Source organism: Suricata suricatta, chromosome 4 (assembly GCF_006229205.1).
Source record: "Suricata suricatta isolate VVHF042 chromosome 4, meerkat_22Aug2017_6uvM2_HiC, whole genome shotgun sequence".
Taxonomy (NCBI): Eukaryota; Metazoa; Chordata; class Mammalia; order Carnivora; family Herpestidae; genus Suricata; species Suricata suricatta.
In genome coordinates, this window is record NC_043703.1 from 51,924,144 (window position 1) to 51,943,345 (window position 19,202).

General features: G+C 40.6%; 1 protein-coding gene across 5 annotated transcripts in view; it reads right to left on the reverse strand.

Moving 5' to 3' along the window:
* The window catches only part of EPSTI1 (epithelial stromal interaction 1), an 82,378-nt gene that overhangs the window by 47,423 nt on the left and 15,753 nt on the right, over positions 1–19,202 (reverse strand). For all 5 annotated transcript variants that reach the window (XM_029936685.1, XM_029936684.1, XM_029936681.1 and 2 more), the window contains exons 2-6: positions 16,643–16,701; positions 14,611–14,694; positions 12,094–12,167; positions 11,368–11,451; positions 5,967–6,040 (exon numbers count right to left, since the gene is read on the reverse strand). In XM_029936685.1, coding sequence (XP_029792545.1) covers positions 5,967–6,040; positions 11,368–11,451; positions 12,094–12,167; positions 14,611–14,694; positions 16,643–16,701 — 375 coding nt within the window. The remainder of the gene's footprint in view (positions 1–5,966; positions 6,041–11,367; positions 11,452–12,093; positions 12,168–14,610; positions 14,695–16,642; positions 16,702–19,202) is intronic.

The window sequence follows — 19,202 nt, forward strand, 5'->3', positions numbered from 1 at the left end:
CTCGTTTTAGATGAAATGAAGATACATAATCACAATGATAACATTCAACCCAGAAGGAAGCCCTGCTTCCTCAAAGCCTCCTCCAGTCACCTAACACAGGCCCAAATCCTAGCATGTTCTGACATCTTACCAAGGTGGTCCACCATCCCCCCACGATGTAGCTAAGAAGTTGAGAATTCAATTTATAACCTGTGGGAATTTATAACCTATTAGAATAGGGTAGTGACATGATTAAAGCTGTGCTTTAGAAAATGAAATCCAACAAAACATATAAGACAACTGAAAGAAAGACAGTTAGCAGAGACAGGAATGAAGCCATTCCAGTAGCCCAGGGGATGACAAGGAGATGGAAGCCACAATGCAAGTGGCATGTGAGATACCTATGGAGGGTGGTGGCAGTGGGAATGAAAAAGTTAATGTGTGCTAGGACATCCACAGGAAGGGTGGATAGTGGTAGAAATTTTGATATGGTCTTAACCATCAGCATGATTTAACATTCAGCAGGCAAGGATTCTCTCACATCAGATTTCCCATAAAATATTCAGTCTTATTCTGAACAAAATAGATAGGGGATTTTTGTATCTATAAGTTCACTTCATTAGCATAAGATAGAAAGTTATGAATAGGATGACTTTCAATTCACCTTACTTGTATTATAAAATGCAAAGTTGGATTTAAGCCTACCATATGGATAAGGGATCGATTTAGCCCTTAAGTGTCTTTTGCAAGCTCCCGTGAAGGGCATTAGAAGTTTGGGGAGCATATTAGAAGGCAAACTTGGGGCCTAAGTGTGCATATTCAGCAGACCTGCCTAGATCTTCCATTCTAGGAAACTAAAATAGATGAAGATGTGCCTCATAGGAACTAATCACACTATTATTCAAATGGAAATAAAAGAGATGCATGGTTCTGACCGTGGAAATGAAGTAAACTTCCCAACATTTCAATCGATAGGCTGAACTCAAGGTGGTGCTTGGCAGTTTAGGAATAGGAAGGTCCTGTTTTGGAATGAGCTTGGTTCCAAGACCTTCCTCAACTAGTTTTTTAAGAACTTAGCCCTCTCATATCATGCTAAATGAAATAAGTCGGGCAGAGAAGGACAGACACCATATGTTTTCACTCATAAGTGTAACTGGAGAAACTTAACAGAGGACCATGGGGAGGGGAAGGGGAACAAAAGAGTTAGGGAGAAGGAGAGAGGCAAACCATGAGAGACTCTTGAATACTGAAAACAAACTGAAGGCTGAAGGGGGTGGGGGGAAGGGGGGGTAATGGGCACGGAGGAGGGCAGTTGTGGGGATGAGCACTGGGTGTTTTATGGAAACCAACTTGACAATAAACTATAAAAAATAAATTAATTAAATTAAAATTTTAAAAAAGAAGAAAAAGTAAGCCCTCTCTCCCCTACAATTATTGGAAACAGCACGTAGGAGCAGAGTACTGCGTGGAAAGGTCACAAAAAACCCACATACTCTACAGTAAGTTTAACTATGGTACTAACCCAGTGTTGGACCAGGAAAAGGACAGCATTCATATATGATGAAAATGAGGAAGGTAAACATATTTTCTCAGTTTTTCTTTCAGCTACTCTAAGAAAAATACAGATCTTGGTAGAAGGAAACAGAAGTCAACACTGCCCAAATCTTGCTCTCTTTACTGAACTTCATGCCCCCGCTTAACTCCAGTGCCTATAGCCCCCACCCTAGGCAGATATTCTGACCTTCCAACTACACCACACCTCCCGATGACCTATTTTCTCCAGTCTCCACAAATCTCAAGCTTTGGCAGCATCACTTATGGTCTCAGTGACTTCAGGCAATTTAAATGACTCAACCCTCCATCTGTAAAATGAGGAGGATATACCCTTAATAGAGCTGATCTGAAAGTTAGAAGAAAAAATGCATATAATATGCCTAATACTCCTGACACTGCAGAGGTTCTCAGTTAGAAAGCGGCCTTTTTTAATATTTTGCTTATTTCAAAGAGCCAAGTGTTTTGTATTTAAAAAAAACTGTACAAATGTATAGTCCATTACATTAAATGATGATTAGAAATGAATTAACATTTTAAATGTTTGGAAGATACCCAGTTGTTAGCTCTCGAGCATTCCTTAAGAGAGCCTTGTTTCTCCTAAAACCACACAGAAAATGTACCTGATTGCTGTCACCCTTTGTGAGCCCCAATCACTGGTCAAATAGGCTCACAATTCAAACTTGCCTCTATATATATCCAAAAAAACATAATTAGAAAGATGACTAGAACCCTCAAAATGAGGTACCATTCAAACTTTTAAATGTTGAGATGTGTTTACTCCGTGTTTTAAATCCCCTATATCCCAACATCCTCCCATTGATATTTTTAAAAAGCACAAAAATTTATTATCTATCACTTCAAATCCTCACATCCACCAGTAATATTGATTAATAGAAAAGACCTTCCTGAAAAATACCACATTTGACTTTGTATAAGGAATTACAGAAAGTAAAAATAATGGTGAAAATGACACCAAGGTTAGGTGCCTATTTTTACTTTTTGCTTTTTGTGCTCAAGAATCCTAGAACTTATTCTAAACTGTGAAATGAATCTGTCCCCAGCCAGAGTAGCAGACTTAATGCACCATTAATCTGGTCTGCTCTCAGCTGCCAATTGAAATAGTCACAGTCATTCGGTTTTTAAGGAAAAGACAGTGCTGCAGAAGTACATTCCAGAGGTCTTTTCATAAAAGTCGGCGTGTGTGCCCCATCTGCACACACCGTCTGCTTGTGTATTTCCAGCCAGCTCGCATGGGCAGATTAATGTGTACAATTAGAAAGCAACCTCACAGGCATTCAATAAACTGCCTTCATTATTACACTCAGGAGAGCCCCTTTGGATGTCAATAAAAGCCTAGTTTTCTGCCTGTTAGCTAAATAATTGACAACACTAAAAATAATCAGAAGCAAATGAACGAAGTCAGGGATAAGGTGTTGAGGAAGAGCGCATTAAGATTCTCATGGTGGTGCCCCAGGATGCTATCCTGAGCTTTTTCTCCAGCAGCTTGAATTTACAGTCTGCTCAAGTCCATCGATGTACTACTCTCCAAAAAAAAAAAAAAAAAAAAAAAAAAAAAAAAAAAAAAAAAAAAAAAAAAAAAAAAAAAAAAAAAAAAAAAAAAAAAAAAAAAAAAAAAAAAAAGAAAGAAAGAAAAGAAAGGAAAAGAAAAAAGAAAAACCCACGACCATTCCTGGTCTGCTATTTGAACCAAATATCACCGTCTGCTGAAACTAGCAAGGACATGAGGTATTAACTGGTTTGGAAGACTTTCTTAGCTGTGTTCTATTTTGTGTTCCTTGGTCTGACAGCCTCGGGATAATGTAAATTTTTGGGGAGGGTAAGGGCATTGGGGAATGGAGAATAGTCTGCTTGGTCTGGTGAAATCTTTGTGCTATTAAAATTCTAACAGTTCTCCTAGACAATTTTTGTACCATAAACTGATAAGAAGAAGGTATGATAAAGGCATGTTATACAGAGGTTCCATGTTTTCCAAGGAGTCCCTTTCATATTTCTAGCTGTATAATGATCATTCACTTCATGAGCTATCAGTCTTTTAATTTCAAAAGTAGTTCAAAATACTCTTTAAAAAAAACTCCTCACATATTTTTTTAGGTTTCTCAATATGCTTTAAAAATCAATTTGAGATACTTCTCATTTTTAGTCAACTCCTTTTTCCTGGTTAACTGGGACTTTCATGATAAGCAGAAGAAAGCCCAAGAGTGAAATGTGCATGTAATTGAATTCAGCTCCACTGATGGTAGAGGAGGTGGCTAAGGGTAAAACTTTTTTCTTCAGAGAAAAAGAAAACGGGTGATTGATCTCTAGTATTTAGTAAAGCACACCTCAAGAAGCTGGAAGACAGGGTGCCTGGGTGGCTCAGTCAGTTAAGCGACTGACTTTGGCTCAGTCATGATCTCATGGTTTCGGAGTTTGAGCCCCACATGGATGTCTCTGCTTTGGATCCTTTGTCTCCCTCTCTCTGCCCCACCCCTGCACACGTGACCGAAGGGGGAGGGTCTCTCTCTCTCTCTCTCTCTCCCTTCCCTCTCCTCTCTTCTCTGCTCTCAAAAATAAAACAAGCTGGACAACTATGAAAGAAAGGTGACTGAGGGTCACAACCCCCTATGCCCTTTCAGACTCTGAGAATCTCTTTTTCTTCACCTTACCATGTTTAAAACTCTCCAGAGAATGTGTTTGTTCAACTTCCTAGTCCTGTACCTAAGACCCCTCCCCTCGTAGGTAAGCAGGTCTTCCCTTCTCCAGCCTAAAACTAGAATGACATGGAGATAAATGCATTGGTTCTTATTGTGCCCCTAGGCTACAACTGTACCCTTATCTCCTTCAACTCCTCTGGCTGGCCTAGAAATACTCTCATCCATCCTCCAACCAATGAAGGGAAAGGCAATAATGTACCCTTAGTCTATTGCCTCCCTCCTGCTATCGCTCTCTAACACAGTTCATTTTTCCTGGTGTTTCAGCCTCCCACTCGCCCCCTCCCCCCCTTCCTAACTTAGAAGGACAGCAGGGAAAGATATGCTATGGAATCAAGGACTCAAATGAGGGCAATGCCTATTTTAACTTTGGAAAGATGATGTCACTCCTTGGCACTTCCACCCAACCCATCCCTTCTACCATTTTGTGGCCTAAGAAGCAGAAGCCAAGTACCCAATTTGCTAAGAAGCAAAGTAAGGCACTGAGAAACTTCTTCCCACTCCTCTCTCTGAGACTCAAAGCAAGAAGGAGCTGCTTAGGAGAGAGGCAGAATAGTTGCAGTGGAATGAGACAGACAGAGGACACTGTACTTAGAAGAGCAACATGGTTTAGGGTGTCACATATGCTCACCCCAACATTAGAATAATCTTAAATTCTGAAAATGAGGTATGACCATGGGAAGAGAGAGAGAACAGGAGGCAGTCAGAGGATCATCCATCTGAAAGTGGAGACCAATAGCCAGTTCTGGGCAGGACCAGAATCATTACCCAGTCTCTACAAAATACAAGTGGTCTGATCCATTCAACAAGGACCGCCGTAAGAAGTTTCATTTGTCTCTCCGTAGAATCCAGGCACTTTTATGCCATTTATGTAAACTATTTTATCTCATCCTTACAAATGGCTTATGGGAGAGATACTGCCATCCTTTTTTTTTTTTTAAATACGATTTAGTACTTTGTGCAAGGTCACAGGTGGATAATGCAACTAGGACTCTGAATCCAGATCTGCTTGGTTTTAATTCTACCACATTTGGAATTAACCTAGCTTATATATATTATATATATACCCAAGTTAAATAAGATGAAATATGGTTCTTGGCTTTTTCTACACTTTTAAGCAGTTTGCAGGTAATCTAGCTACTGAGAGTTAGGACATGAGCTTCTCTTTAAAGCCTGTATAACAGTAGATTACCTACATTATAAAGCTTATAGAAATTGCCCTATACATATTAGCTGCTGATATTCCCAAATCCTACTAGAAAATAGACTTTGATGTATGACTGCCAATTGGGAATTCTGCCAATAATTGCTCATTTCTCAATTTTAGTCTACAAAAGTACAAGGATGACTAGTCTTCAGTCCATTTGATAAATCCCTCACTAGTTTAGATTCTGCTTGGGTACTTCTTTTCAAATATTACCTTCCTTATATCAGTGTTTTGAAAGTCAACATTATCAGAAGTACCTTGGATCATCAAAGAATCAGCCCTCTTAGAATGGGGGATTTCTCAAATTTAGCAATATTATTTCATATTGACAAAGAATACTCTGGTAAGTACAGAGGTATCCAACCTCCAACCTCACTTACATAATGACAGAGTTTAATTATATAATTAATATAACAGCCAATAATCCAGTAACAGAGGTCTTGATGTTACCTAGAATTCAAAGGCAGAACAAACAAGGTCTATAAAAGTACAAAGTTCAGAAGATACAAACTTACTACTGTCGGTGCTCTCTAAATGCTTCTCTTCTTAGGTTTTCTTGAAGTCTTTCTTTCTCCTCTAGTTTACTGCTCTGAAATTGCAAATATCAAAATGTAATCTATTAGGGAATCTTTAAGCAGAATCATGGTATTATAGTGACCCAAAATCCCAAATCCTTAGGTTCAAGTGACCTCAGTAATCCAATATGGTACCTACCAGGGCTTCCAAGATGCAACCTCTCAACCCACGGTCACTATTAACTGAAAGCCAGAAACCCCAAGTTCCTTCCATGGCTCCCTTTCCCAACTTGATTGGTATAATCGCAGAATCAATATGCATGTTTTTATTCTTTAGTTCAAATGATAGCAATATTTATATTTTAAGAAGTGTGTTCAAGATGCTTTAAAGGAAACATGAAATTTCCACACCAAGTATGTTAAATGAAAATTACAAGAAATGGTTAAGTAGTTCATAAAATATTTATGTATATAAACCCACATCCCACTAAAGCATTCGGAAGAAGATTTTCAGTAAGCCAACGCAACTCCCTTCTGACTCAGAATCAGATACTTAAAGCTATGGAGAGACTGAACAGCAAATGTCATAAAAAATGGAATGGAAAAGAGTTCTTTTTTTAATTAGTTTTTTGGTGAATCTAGAAACAAAGGACTTCATATTTGAGATTACTGTCACCAAGGCTCTGGCATATTTTAATCCAATTTAAATAATCCTGGAGATTTTTGTTCGCTATAACCATTGTGGTTTTTTTTTTAACATGCTTATGAGAAACAAGTAAAGTTCCTAGAAAACAAGTTTAATGGGGAGTTGAAACAAGTTCTGCAATACAGGAGAGACTTCAAGTTTTAAATGAGCCCAAGGGAGACAGCAGGCAGCTGGGTTTGCTTTAATAAAAGGAACTGGATTTCCCGGCAGGAAGACCTGTGAAAAGGGAATAATGGAAATCATCACTTCTAAACCCTGGCATTAGTTTGGCTCCATCTTTCAAAGAGGGAGAAAAACTGTTCATATTGTTCATTTCCATGAAAGTCTTCATTTACACAGAACCATTTACTGGTCCCATTTTGAAAGGTAAAATGGAGGATTTCAGTTTCAGGGAAAAAAAAAAAAACCATAAAGGAAATTTACTGCCAAAGGAACCAATTATATTACAAAGCAATTGGATTATTAATTAAACAAGTTCTAGGAAGCAAACGAATAGAGAATTATGAAACCAAATCAACAGGATCTCAACCTAGAAAAAAAATTCTGATTCATGACACCAAAATAGTGAACTGTGAGGAGCCCCTACATCTCTGGGGAAAAACTGGGGGGGCAGTAAAAGACAGCAAGCAAGCAGTAGGTATTCATTAAACTACTGTTAGAAATGCTACTTGGAAAATAGCAAGAAAACCACATAAGCATCCGGAGACCAGGGCGAAGTTCCTTTAGCAAGGTCACAAAATGGAAACCCAGTTTTAATTTCATCACTAGTAGATTAGCATTGAATTCAACTCATGAATAACTGATAACTGACTACTCATGAGTTATTCAGTAGCTAAATTCTGTCTAACAAAGGTCTGTTTATCCCTCAGACGTTGAAGGAGAAATAATGCAAAATACCGAGTATCTGAGAAATTATATTCAGTACCTAACAATGTAGGAGCTGTTTTAGTATAATAATCCAAATACTTAAATTTAGTCATACTGTTTAGGTCTTTTCATTTTTACATAGCGTTAAGGAGTCATCCAACCATACTTATACATACAGACACAAATGCAAAATGTCTAGAAGCACAGGGTCTATAAGAAAAAATTATGTAACCAGCTCTAGATCCACCCTGAGTCACCATAAGCAAACCATTTAATATTACTGAATCTCATTTGCTCAAACAGTTATCAAATGCCTATTATATGCATGGTCCTATGTTAGATGCTAAGAATACAGATTTGAGCAGAGCAGTGCCTCCTCTGCAAAATTTCAGAGGCTAGCTGGGAACACAGACAAGAAAACTGAAGGGCTGGGGTGTGAAGACCAGAGGCCAAGCTAGGGTTCTCGGGTGGCAACAGGCTGCTTGGCTTCACCTTGACTCGGGGCTCCCGGACAGTAGCCTGGGGAGGAGGCCGGTGTTCTGCAGGCTGGCGACCATGTGTGTGTTTGCTGTGCATTTTAAAGAATAAATGTTCCACAAGCACAGCCATTATTGCTTCCTTCGGCCATTTTCACATTGGCAACGTGAAGTATGCCATGTCTGGATGGCTAAGGTCCATTTTTCTTTTATCTGACACCAGCTACTAAATAGGCTCACATTTACTCTGAAAAGCTACAGATTTATGTACAACAGGAAGAGCTAGGTCACGGTCACAGTTAACCAAAGAAATCAAGTCCAAAAAAGGACCAGGGGAGGCTGCTCCTTATCTTGTTATGTAGATTACATTAATGCTCCTCAACTTTTATATGCACAAGAATAAACTGGGAAGCTTATTAAAATGCAGGTTCTGGTTTAAAGGTTTTGGAGTCTCAAGAGTCTGCATTTCTAACAAGTGATGCCCATGGGGCTGGTTCAAGGAACACCTTTTGAATGGGGAGGATCAACATATCAACTTTCTCTCCCCATCTTTCACTTTTGGGCAAAATTATACCAATAATCATTACAATGGTCACATTAGAAAAGCAAACCCAATTAAGATTTCTGTAGTTAATGACTGCTATGCATCTAGTGTTATGGTACAACTTGGAAAGAGGGAAACGCTGCTATTACTCAGTGTTAAATAAGACCATTTCAGGAGCGCTTGGGTGGCTCAGTTGGTTAAGACTCCGACTGTTTTTAATTTTTTTTTATAGTTTATTTTTGAAACAGAGAAAGACAGAGGATGAGTGGGGGAGAGTCAGAGAGAGAGGGAGACACAGAACCTGAAGCAGGCTCCAGGCTCTGGGCTATCAGCACAGAACCTGACTGGGGACTTGAACCCACAAACTGCGAGATCATGACCTGAGCCGTAGTCGGGCGCTCACCCGACTGAGCCACCCAGGAGCCCCTGACTCTTTTTTTTTTTTAAAGTTTATGTATGTATTTTGAAAGAGAGAGAGAGAAAAACAGAAGGGGAGAGGCAGAGAGAGAGAGAGAGTTGGGGACATAAGTCTGAACACAGAGAGCCTGTTACAGGGCTTGAACTCATTATGAGCTGAGCCAAAGTCTGAGGCTTAACCCACTAAGCCACCAAGCAATTGCCTCTTGATTTCATCTCAGGTCAGGATTTCACAGCTCAAAAAGTGAATCGAGCCCCACCTCAGGCTCTGTACTGGCAGCCTGGAGTCTTCTTGGGATTCTCTCTCTGCCCCTCTCTCTCTCTCAAAATAAAGAAACTTTTAAAAAATGAAGACCAGAGATGCCTGGGTGGCTAGTCAGTTAAGCATCTGACTCTTCATCTCTGCTCAGGTCATGAATTCTTGGCTCCTGAGTTCAGGCCCCATGTCAGGCTCTGTGCTGACAGTGCAGAAACTGCTTAGGATTCTATCTCTCCTTCTCTTTTTCCCCTCCCTCCCTCTCTCTCTCTTCTCTCAAAAAAAAAAAAAAACTTAAAAAAAATGAAGACCATTTCAGCCACTAATATTTCTGAGTAGTATACATTGTTTGACCTTGTGAAGAAATGAGCTATAAATAACCCACAAGTCAACTATTTAGGGGTATTAAATGACAACTAACAAATGGCTTTTAGAATAAGAAGTTGCAACACTGTCATTCTTCAGGATCTGCAAGACTCTTAATTCAATTCCTGGTGATGATTTGGCGATTTTTTTAGTTCCAACTGAAATGCAGAAGGACTAGGTGACGGGGACATCTCCTCCACAATCACAAGACCAAAATGTGAACTTTCCTCTGAAGAAAAATATGGGAGGGGGGAGTTAGATGGAAAGAATGGGGGAACAGAGAAGTAGAAAGACTAAAATAGTGTTTTTAAAGATTAAAAACAAGGTAGTGTAACAAAAATCTTTCCAGTGAAGGTGTAGTAGCTAATCAATTGGAGACAGACTGCCAAGCCAAATTTTGTGAGAAAAGTTCCTATATTCTTTTGTCTTACACCTCCAGCAAGCACTTCGTTACAGTTCCTCACATAGAAGGCCAGTCTTAGCTCCAGCCCAGAGCCCACAGCTCTGCGCCTACATGTGCTCCCAGAGCCAAGCAAGCAGAGAAGGAGGCGGGGCTTAGTTTAGAGGCATGGCGGAGAGCCGCCCAGGATCACACAGGACCACAGGACACCTCGTAAGAAAGAGTCTGCTCACCGGTCACGTAAACAGCCAAAGAGGCTCATTCTCTCATGTGTTTTATAGGCCATCACCTTTTGGCTCATTAACTGTGACGGGCAAAAATATCTATGGCTGGTAACCAGGTTTAAATTGTGGCCAACACTCAATCTTTAAAAGAAAAAAAGAAAGGGAAGGAAGGGGAGAGAAGGAGCTAGACAGTCAGACAGGCAGGCAGACGCAAGAATAGGAGCTGTGTTTCCATGACTTACACTTGCAGCAGGGGCCATACTTGGTGGTCAGTATCATGAGCCAGCCCCTTGCCCCCCACCTCCAATACCTAAAACCTACTACAGCTTAGGACCTTGTGGGGAAGGGGAGGAGGAAGAAGGGAGGGGGTAGAACAACACTGCATTCTTCCTTCTTCTGCAGCAGAAAAGCATTTTTTAGAGTTCTTTTTTTTTTGCCAAGCCCCAGAAAGAGTATCAAAACTAAACACCTTTGAGATTTATCACATCACTAATACTGAAATGCAAATACACACTTTTTTTTTTTTTACACCAGTAAGAGATGTATGTTCACCTACGTAACAGTTGCCCTGGAAAATTCAGACTTTGGACATAAACATGGCCGTGCACAGTGAATTGCTGTTGTTACTAACTGCTTTGCCTTCTGGTCAAATACACAGCCACTACTTGATCACTTGCCTGGGAGGTGAGACAGTGGTCACTAAGAACTCGAGCTCTGAGGGGCACCTGGGTGGTTAAGCATCCAACTCTTTTGATTTCGGCTCAGGTCATGATCTAACTCATGGTTCCCTGAGTTCAAGCTTAGCATCGGGCACAGCACAGAGAGTGTAGAACCTGCTTGGGATTCTCTGTCTCTCTCTCTTTCTCTCTCAAAAGAAATAAATAAACATAAAAAACGGTCTAGCACTGAGGCTAGTCTGCCTGGGTTTGTATCCTACTTCTCCTATTTACTGGGTCCTTCAGCAAGTTACCTACCCTCTCTGTATCAGTTTCATCATTTGTAAACATAGGTCATAAGAAGAGTCTATAGTCATAAGGTTATTTTGAGAATTGAATGAATCTGTAGCTGGGCGGTGTGTAGAAGACAGCTTGGTACACAGGAAGCCGTCGATCAGTGGTAGCTCACCATCCTTTCTGCTATCTTACCTTCTGTCTCTGAATTGCCTTCATTTGTTGGAATTTGGCTTCTTCCACTCGCTTCTTGCTTCTTACATATTCTTCTCTTTTTAGCTAAATTGTGTTGAAATTACAGAGGACAAAAACCAGTTACTATTTTTCAGTCTGAACCTCTGGAACTCAAAATTATGATGAAAGCCAAATTACTGTATTGTTTGTGTGCTACCTCGCCGTGATTATAGGCTGGCACTTCCAGCGACGAATATCACAGAGGATGGTCAGGCTGCGTCTCCTGCCCGTGAGAGTCCCCTCTCGCCTTTCTTCCTCGGTCTCAGTCTCTCTGTCTTCCCAGCCCACCCACCCAGGTTGGGGAGGAGAAAGAGCAGATACTATTTCCTTATTATAAAATTCATACGCTTCATGACTTTTAAAAAGTCACTGGCATCTTCAATCTTTTTGGACTATTTTCACGCAAATCCATGTTCCTGGCATAAAACATTCAAAACATGGTAGAGGGTTAAACTATAAAAAATAAATCCCTTTATGAAAGGTGCTGCTGACTGATGTATGGCTCAGATAAGAAGTCTAGATATTTGTCTCCTCACTTCCTGACTTCTTTGATTTTGAGAGTTTCCTTTTGCAACTGGTTTCAAGGTCTTATGCTTTTGGTAAAGTTACTGTATTGTTTCATGGTGACTGAAAGTGCCGGCACTCAAATTCCTTGCCAAAATTAAACTAAAAGAGATGGATTCTGACCTTTTGCTGGTATTTCGATCGCATCAGTTGGAGTTGTTGTTTCTGCCTGACTTCAGCCTCCGATTGGCTTCCACCTACGGGGAAAAAAGTCACAAAGGTGAAACATGAATATTAAGCTGAAATGTCAGCCATCAGAGACTAATTAATACATGATAAGTCTAGACCATGAGTTTCTTTAACATGTTCATGCCCCTGGAAATAAGGATATAAACAGTTTTCTTAATAAGACATGGGGATTTCTTAAAAGAGAAACAGAGCTGGACAGAGCATGGTACCGCATTCCTCAAAGAAGAAAATCCTACAAAGATTTTCAGTTATGCAGGTATTCAAGCCTTCACTTAGACTGAAAGTACACCTGAAGGCACATGCTAACTAGTGTCTGTCTTAGATATTCTAGAACATTCCTCCTACTTGAGAATGGCCATTCCTTAACCTATTAAGGATGAGGAAGCTTTGCTTTGTTTGTCTTCTCCTGACTCTACTGCCCCCTCCTTTTGTACCAAAGTGCAGGAAATCCTCGGGCATCTTGCCACTAGACAAATTCGTAGTCTTTACAACTAGGTTTTTAAAACTACAAAGGGGGGCGCGCCTGGGTGGCTCAGTCGGTTAAGCCTCCGACTTCGGCTCAGGTCAGATCTCACATTCGTGGGTTCGAGCCCCGCGTCAGGCTCTGTGCTGGCAGTTAGCTCAGAGCCTGGAGCCTGCTTCTGGTTCTGTGTCTCCTTCTCTCTCTGCCCCTTCCCCTCTCATGCTCTGTCTCTCTCTGTATCAAAAATAAATAAAACATTAAAAAAAAGTCTACATTATAAAAAAAACTATGAAAGGAATGTTTTAGTTAGTAATTGATTGTAAATCCATACAACTTATTTTTCTTGAGGTATTCAAGAGAGAAACATGGAAGTTAGATTATTTGCCTATTCTCTCTTAAACCTAAAATAATTCGGGGACAGAAATCCTTGCAGCTTGACAGTCATCTAAGAATTGCTGTTTAGGGATTTCTCAGTGTTTATGCAAGCTTGGTATGTGTATTATAAAGATTCCTTTGAAATAATCCTCTGGTGTTTTGGTCACTAAAAGTGTCAGTTCTCTGAAAGATTCATCTGCACAGAAGATGCATTAAAACAATTTGCATTCACTGTAGTTTTTGTAATTGAACTGATAAAAACACCACAGAGACATTTCTTCTGAGTCCCAAAAGATATATAAGGCCTATTTGGTTTTGGCCCTTCAGTCTCTGTTGTGGGAAACTGGGGAATGGGAAAGAAACAATGAGGAATACGGAAGCTTTTATCTAATGTTACAGCCACTGTCTGTGTCTCCTGAAACTATTCCAATATTTTAAAGGGTAGATGAATAGGGGAGGAGTAGAGAGTGAAAAGAAATAAAGAAAGGGGCTCCTGGGTGGCTCAGTTGGTTGAGCTCCAGACTTCAGCTCAGGTCATAATCTCACAGTTTGTGAGTTTGAGCCCCACATTGGACCTGCTGCTTTTAGCACAAAGCCTGGTTCAGATCCTGTCTCCCCTCCTCTCCCCTCCCCCATGCTATCATGCACATGCTCTCTCAAAAATAAATAAAAAATTTAAAAAAAGAAATAAAGACAGAGGTCTAAGAATTTGAAGGCTTTGTTCAAAACTCATCTCAAAGTTTAATATATTCCAGAATTTTCTTTTTTACCCCCTCAACTCTCATGAAATACAATGGAATGATAGTGATAATACCATTACATTCACCCATTAAATGATTTCCCAATTAGCTTATTTTTACCTACGTCCTGGAAAAAATACTTTCCTAAAACTATTGTGACAGTAAGTAGCCCCGGACTCTAATGCATTTGTTATTAACTAAATCTGTGGGAACAATGTATCCAGCCTTTTAGTTCTCAGCTGCTGCTGGAAAGGAAATGGGAAGAAAGGACGGAAATGATTCGCATTAGGTGGCATCCCTGCTGAATGACTCAAACACCAGGCACGGGCAGCCCACACAATTCATCACACTGGCATGCGCTCCAGAGACCTGAAGGTCTCTATCTGTAGAATGAAAACACAAGTGAGGTTCTCTTTATACCCACCACTGGGTCCCCAGCTCACTCTCATCTTCATTTTAGAATTGAATCTCCATTCGTTTTTTTCCCCTCCATTAGCATTCAGCACTGCCAGGATTAATATGCTTGTGATAGCTTTTACTCCCATCCTGACTGTGCTATGACAAGGCATATGCAGCGCCCCAGGTAAGCTTTCTTCAGAGGTGATCATCTAAGAGACTAAATTATTCAGCAATTAAGCCATCACTTTATTCCCACATAACTGGGGCATCATATATTTGCTTCTCAAAGAAGATCAGGAACAACAACATACCTGCATACCTAAGAGTTTCAAGTTTAAATGCACTCTATTTCAAGCAGCACTGCAACCCCAAAACCAGTAACTCACATTCGAAGACAGATGCAGGCAAAGCGCTAACAGGAACCCTGGGCGGCCCTATCTCCCCACCATCCAGGCACCTGGTCTGCTGCCTTACCTAACTGTGTTGGGACCAGGGTAACAAGCTTCACTCGCTGTTGCTCCTTCCACTTCTCAAGATTTTCCAGCTCTTTCTCAGCAACTAAGCCAGGTGAGAAATATCAGATCATCATTAGAATGTGAAAAGGAAACAGGTCCATTGAAAGCATAAGAAACAAACATCAGAGGGCAATTAACAACATGCAAGCATGAGTGCACACAACAGAGTGTGCCAGGAAAGGAAGGCACCCCTTGGGGCCATGCTGCACCCGCTCCAGAGGCTCGTTCTCTCTCTAAGAGTATGAACTGGAGGCCCAGATCTGAAAAAAAAACCTGACCTCCTACTAAAATAAAGGGGTTTTGTTTTTCCTCTCATTCTGGCATTTTGAAACCGTATATCAAATTAGCTTTTTAAATTTTCCATAGAGAATGTGTACAAAACTAGAACATTTGTATGTCAATAAGAACTCTTCACGCACAGTAAACATATCCCCAGAGAATTCTAATGCCCAAATCCACTATATTTCAAATGTCCCCCAAGCTTACTGCAGCTAGGAGTGAGGGCTCAGGTCCCTTGCACTCCACACCACCGCCACCGGGCAGAAAAGCTTCCTCTTAGTGGGGCAGTGCTCAGTCCCCAAATACACACTCTGCCTGACATGACAGCAGGGGGCACCCGAGATACTAATTCTGTTCTTCCAAAGCCTGTCCAGCTAGCTCTCCCCCACCTTAGACCCGATGGTTTCAAATGCCCATATGCAGTAGTTTTTAATTATTAGAGGGGAAAAAAAAAACCTTCTGAAACATACCCTAAATCAAGACCACACTAAGGCTTAAATTCCAGGAAAGTATTTAAATCAAAAGCTCATAAAATGCCAGAACCTTTGGGATTGAGTTGGTCACCTGCCAGCAGTCCCCACAGTCACTGTCTGCATAGATGTGATTGTCATACTCTGCACTGATGCAGGTGTACCACCAAGGGTGCAACATGTCTGGTGGAGATCCAAGTCTCTAATTTAGAGACCTACCTCCATATTGTGCCTGTATGTCCATCGAATAAAGGAGAGGGGCACCTGGGTGGCTCAGTTGGTTAAGCGTCTGACTTTGGCTCGGGTCATGATCTCATGGCTTGTGGGTCTAAGCACCGTGTTGGGCTCTTGTGCTCACAGCTCAGAGCCTGAAGCCTGCTTCAGACTCTGTGTCTCCTTCTCTCCCTGTCCCTACATTACTCACGTTCTCTCTCTCCTCTCTCTCTCTCTCTCTCTCTCTCTCTCTCTCAAAAATAAATAAACATTAAAATTTTTTTAACTGAAAAAAAAAAGATCTAATAAAGGAGAGCACAGAATGTCAGGTCTAGTCCCACAGCTTGAACTGAACAAGCCTCCTAACTTCTCGGTGAACTATTTGAACTTTAGTTCTCTATCCACCTCTAAGGTACAATGCTGTAATTTTAAATGGCAGCCTTTATTTTATGGTACAACGTCAAATAGGCTATGTACCCACTAGGTACAAGGAACACAAAAATGAGTAAAGTGTAGTCTCAGCCTTCAAAGAGGTTGTAATCTAGACAAGAAAACTGAAGCTCTCAAGTAAAAACAGCTAAGGGCAGACTGATACGGAATTATGGCTAAAGAAAAAGTCCACTAAGAAGGTATGGGACAAGACAGATGAAGAAAGGGACAAATCACATCATGATCTATTTTATGTATAACACATCTGCTCTGCAAGTACCCATGGTCCTGTAAAAATATCTGGGAACTAGATAGATTTATTGGCAATAGATGTGAAATTGTTTAAATCCAACAGAAATCTGAGATTTGCCATTGTGCTATGAGTTCTGCTATTAACACAGAGAAACTAATTTAGAAGAATTAACAATAGAATCATTTTCAAAGGTATAATTAATGCTGCTAAAGTTAAAAAAGAAAAGACTTGATAAGATCTGGTGAGTCTATACATATCAGAAAATAAACTACAAACCAAAGTAAATTAATCCTACTCTATAAGAAGATGAGAAGCATTCTGAATGTTAAATGAATAAATATACCTACTCCTTTGTATCTGATTTCTTCGGTTCTCATTTGGTGTTATCAAGGTATATGCGCCTGTGCTAGAATGAAGAGAAAAAATAACTGATTATCATGAGGAACTACTAATACATATAAACTTCCAGACATTCTTGCTGCTAATATACTGTATTTATGATCATCATCAAATAGGTACTATGGAAGATAATCTTCTTAAGACCCAGCTCTGTTCCCTGGGAGCTTACAATCTAGTTGTCAAAGTAAAACAAATGCACATGGCCAAATATGGAAATATCAGGCAATTGATCATGGCCGACAAGTGACTGCCTCACAGTTGGCTCTTGGGAAATGGTCTTTGTAGGGATGCCCTGTTCCTCCAGATGACAATTGTGGGCACGTCCCTTTAAGATCGCTTTAGACTGGCATTCTCTTCCATTGTGACCCACCTCACAAGTACAGAAAACATTCATGCATTCTTTGTTCCTACAAACTGGAAATATGTGCCATTTGCAATGCAGCTGCCTTCTCTTCATGATGCATATGAGTGGCCATGTGGCCACAATCTTGTGCTTTCAGGCTCTAACTCTTCTAGGCATGAATCTGCTAGGTCCCCTATTCTCCCAGAGACACAGGTAACACATAATCAGGAGCTCAGAGAAGCATCCTTGAAACATTTTAATTCATGGGGTGGGGATCTGGGAAGATTTCATTTAAGCAAATATACACAACACGGAGATACCAGGAAACTGTTAAAATACTGTGAGCTTTTGAGAGCCGGAACGTGACACACCCAGCCTCTGGCACAATGCCGGACACAAGGTAGCTGCTTGATGATGTGGGCTGACCTGAAATGAAATGATGCCACAGACCCAGTCTGTAAATCTGTTCAGGGTGGGGGCGGCAGGGAAGCTCTTCTCGGAGATGATGGATGTGGCCCCAGAAGAACACAAATAGTTCATAGATAACACACTGCAACATATGTGTGGGTACAGTTTTAGGGGAAACGCTATGAATAAACACGATCAGCTTGTAAATGAAGGTTTTTTTCTTATTTAAAAAAAACCCTAGATACTCTTAGAATTCTCTCTCTTCAACACAGAATGTACAATTTCAAAGGACAAATTAGCGAAGATTGAACAGTAGAGGCCAAAAGTGCTGATTAGCAGAAGTCATTTCATTCCTTATCTCGTTATTTTTCCTAGCAGTGAGACTTCAGCCTGCTTCAAACTGGGCTTTAATTTTAGACTTGTAAATGGGAAGTGTACAACCACCTTTGCATGCAAATGGGGCTGCAAGACGCCCAATTACCTAATGTATATCAGCAGACACTGCATTTGTAGCCTCACATGCGTACAACGTTACGAATACAAAATTAGGAGGCTGCTACAGAAAATTAATCCCTTGTCCGTTGCATATTCTTTGTTCACCCTAAGAAAGATTTTTCACTCAACTGCCAGCACTTCATAGGAGCTTGGGAGCTGCAATTCTGTGGGTAATAGCTACAGCTCGAATACGATGCAACGGTGAGCCATTGTACAGAGCCTGAAAGACGCAACACGAGGTGCTGGATGTAAATGCCAGCCGTGACGTGACTGCACAATCTTCCATGTCCACCAACACCATGGCATAGAGCACAGAGCTTCCCACCATCCCAGGGATTTGACTCGATGCAGATGGGCAGTTCTCAAACTTGGGAGCACGCATCAGAATCACCTGGAGGGTCGGTTAAAGTGCAGAGTTCCTGATTCAGGAGGTCTGTGGCGGGGAGTGGTGAACTGGCATTTTTAACAATTCCCAGGTAATGCTGATGTTCTTATTCTAGGGACCACACTGTGAGGACCACTGCTGTAGATCAATCAAGTTATCTTTGAACATTTAGACTTACGGGAATTTAGAGATTAAATCATTGATAAAAATATAGAAATAGAGATATGCCAGAGGTCACAAGGTTAATTAAGCAGTGGTGCTCACACTCAAACCCAAGACTTTTGTTTTCGACTAGTTGGGTGTTTGCAGCTAACTCTTCAGCTTGATACGGGGAGCATAAGGTATGATTGCCACGTATCTCCAGCCTCTTGAGAGACTTCCAAAATAACCTACTTAACTGAGCACCAACTTATGGACTTGTGTTAAGGGGCTTAATGAAGAATGAAGGGAGATATGAAAAAACAGACACCAACCACTTTTATATTTCAGTTTGGAACAATCTCAGAAGCCACTGGAGCACACCACAAGAATATGCTTACAAGTGTCAGAGTAGGATGACATTAAGTCAAGATCCAAGGTATGGGAGTCAGGGAGGGGTCGAAATAAGAAGTATAGCAAGCTTCGGCTTAAAAGATAAGGTCTGAAATGGCAAAAGAAGGGATTCTTTGCTAGGACTTAACCAAGAGCAGCTTCATAGAGAATTTTTCCAAGTCCCATGGGCCTCCCTTATGCAAATTTTGTTAAAGATGTGGAAAGAAAAATCATTCTGTTGGTAAAAGATTTTATTCTACAACATCTAATCTGAATAAGTTCAAGTCTGGTAACATCACAGAATCTTTAGTTGTAGGAATAGACCTGTGGTCCATCTATTGCAATT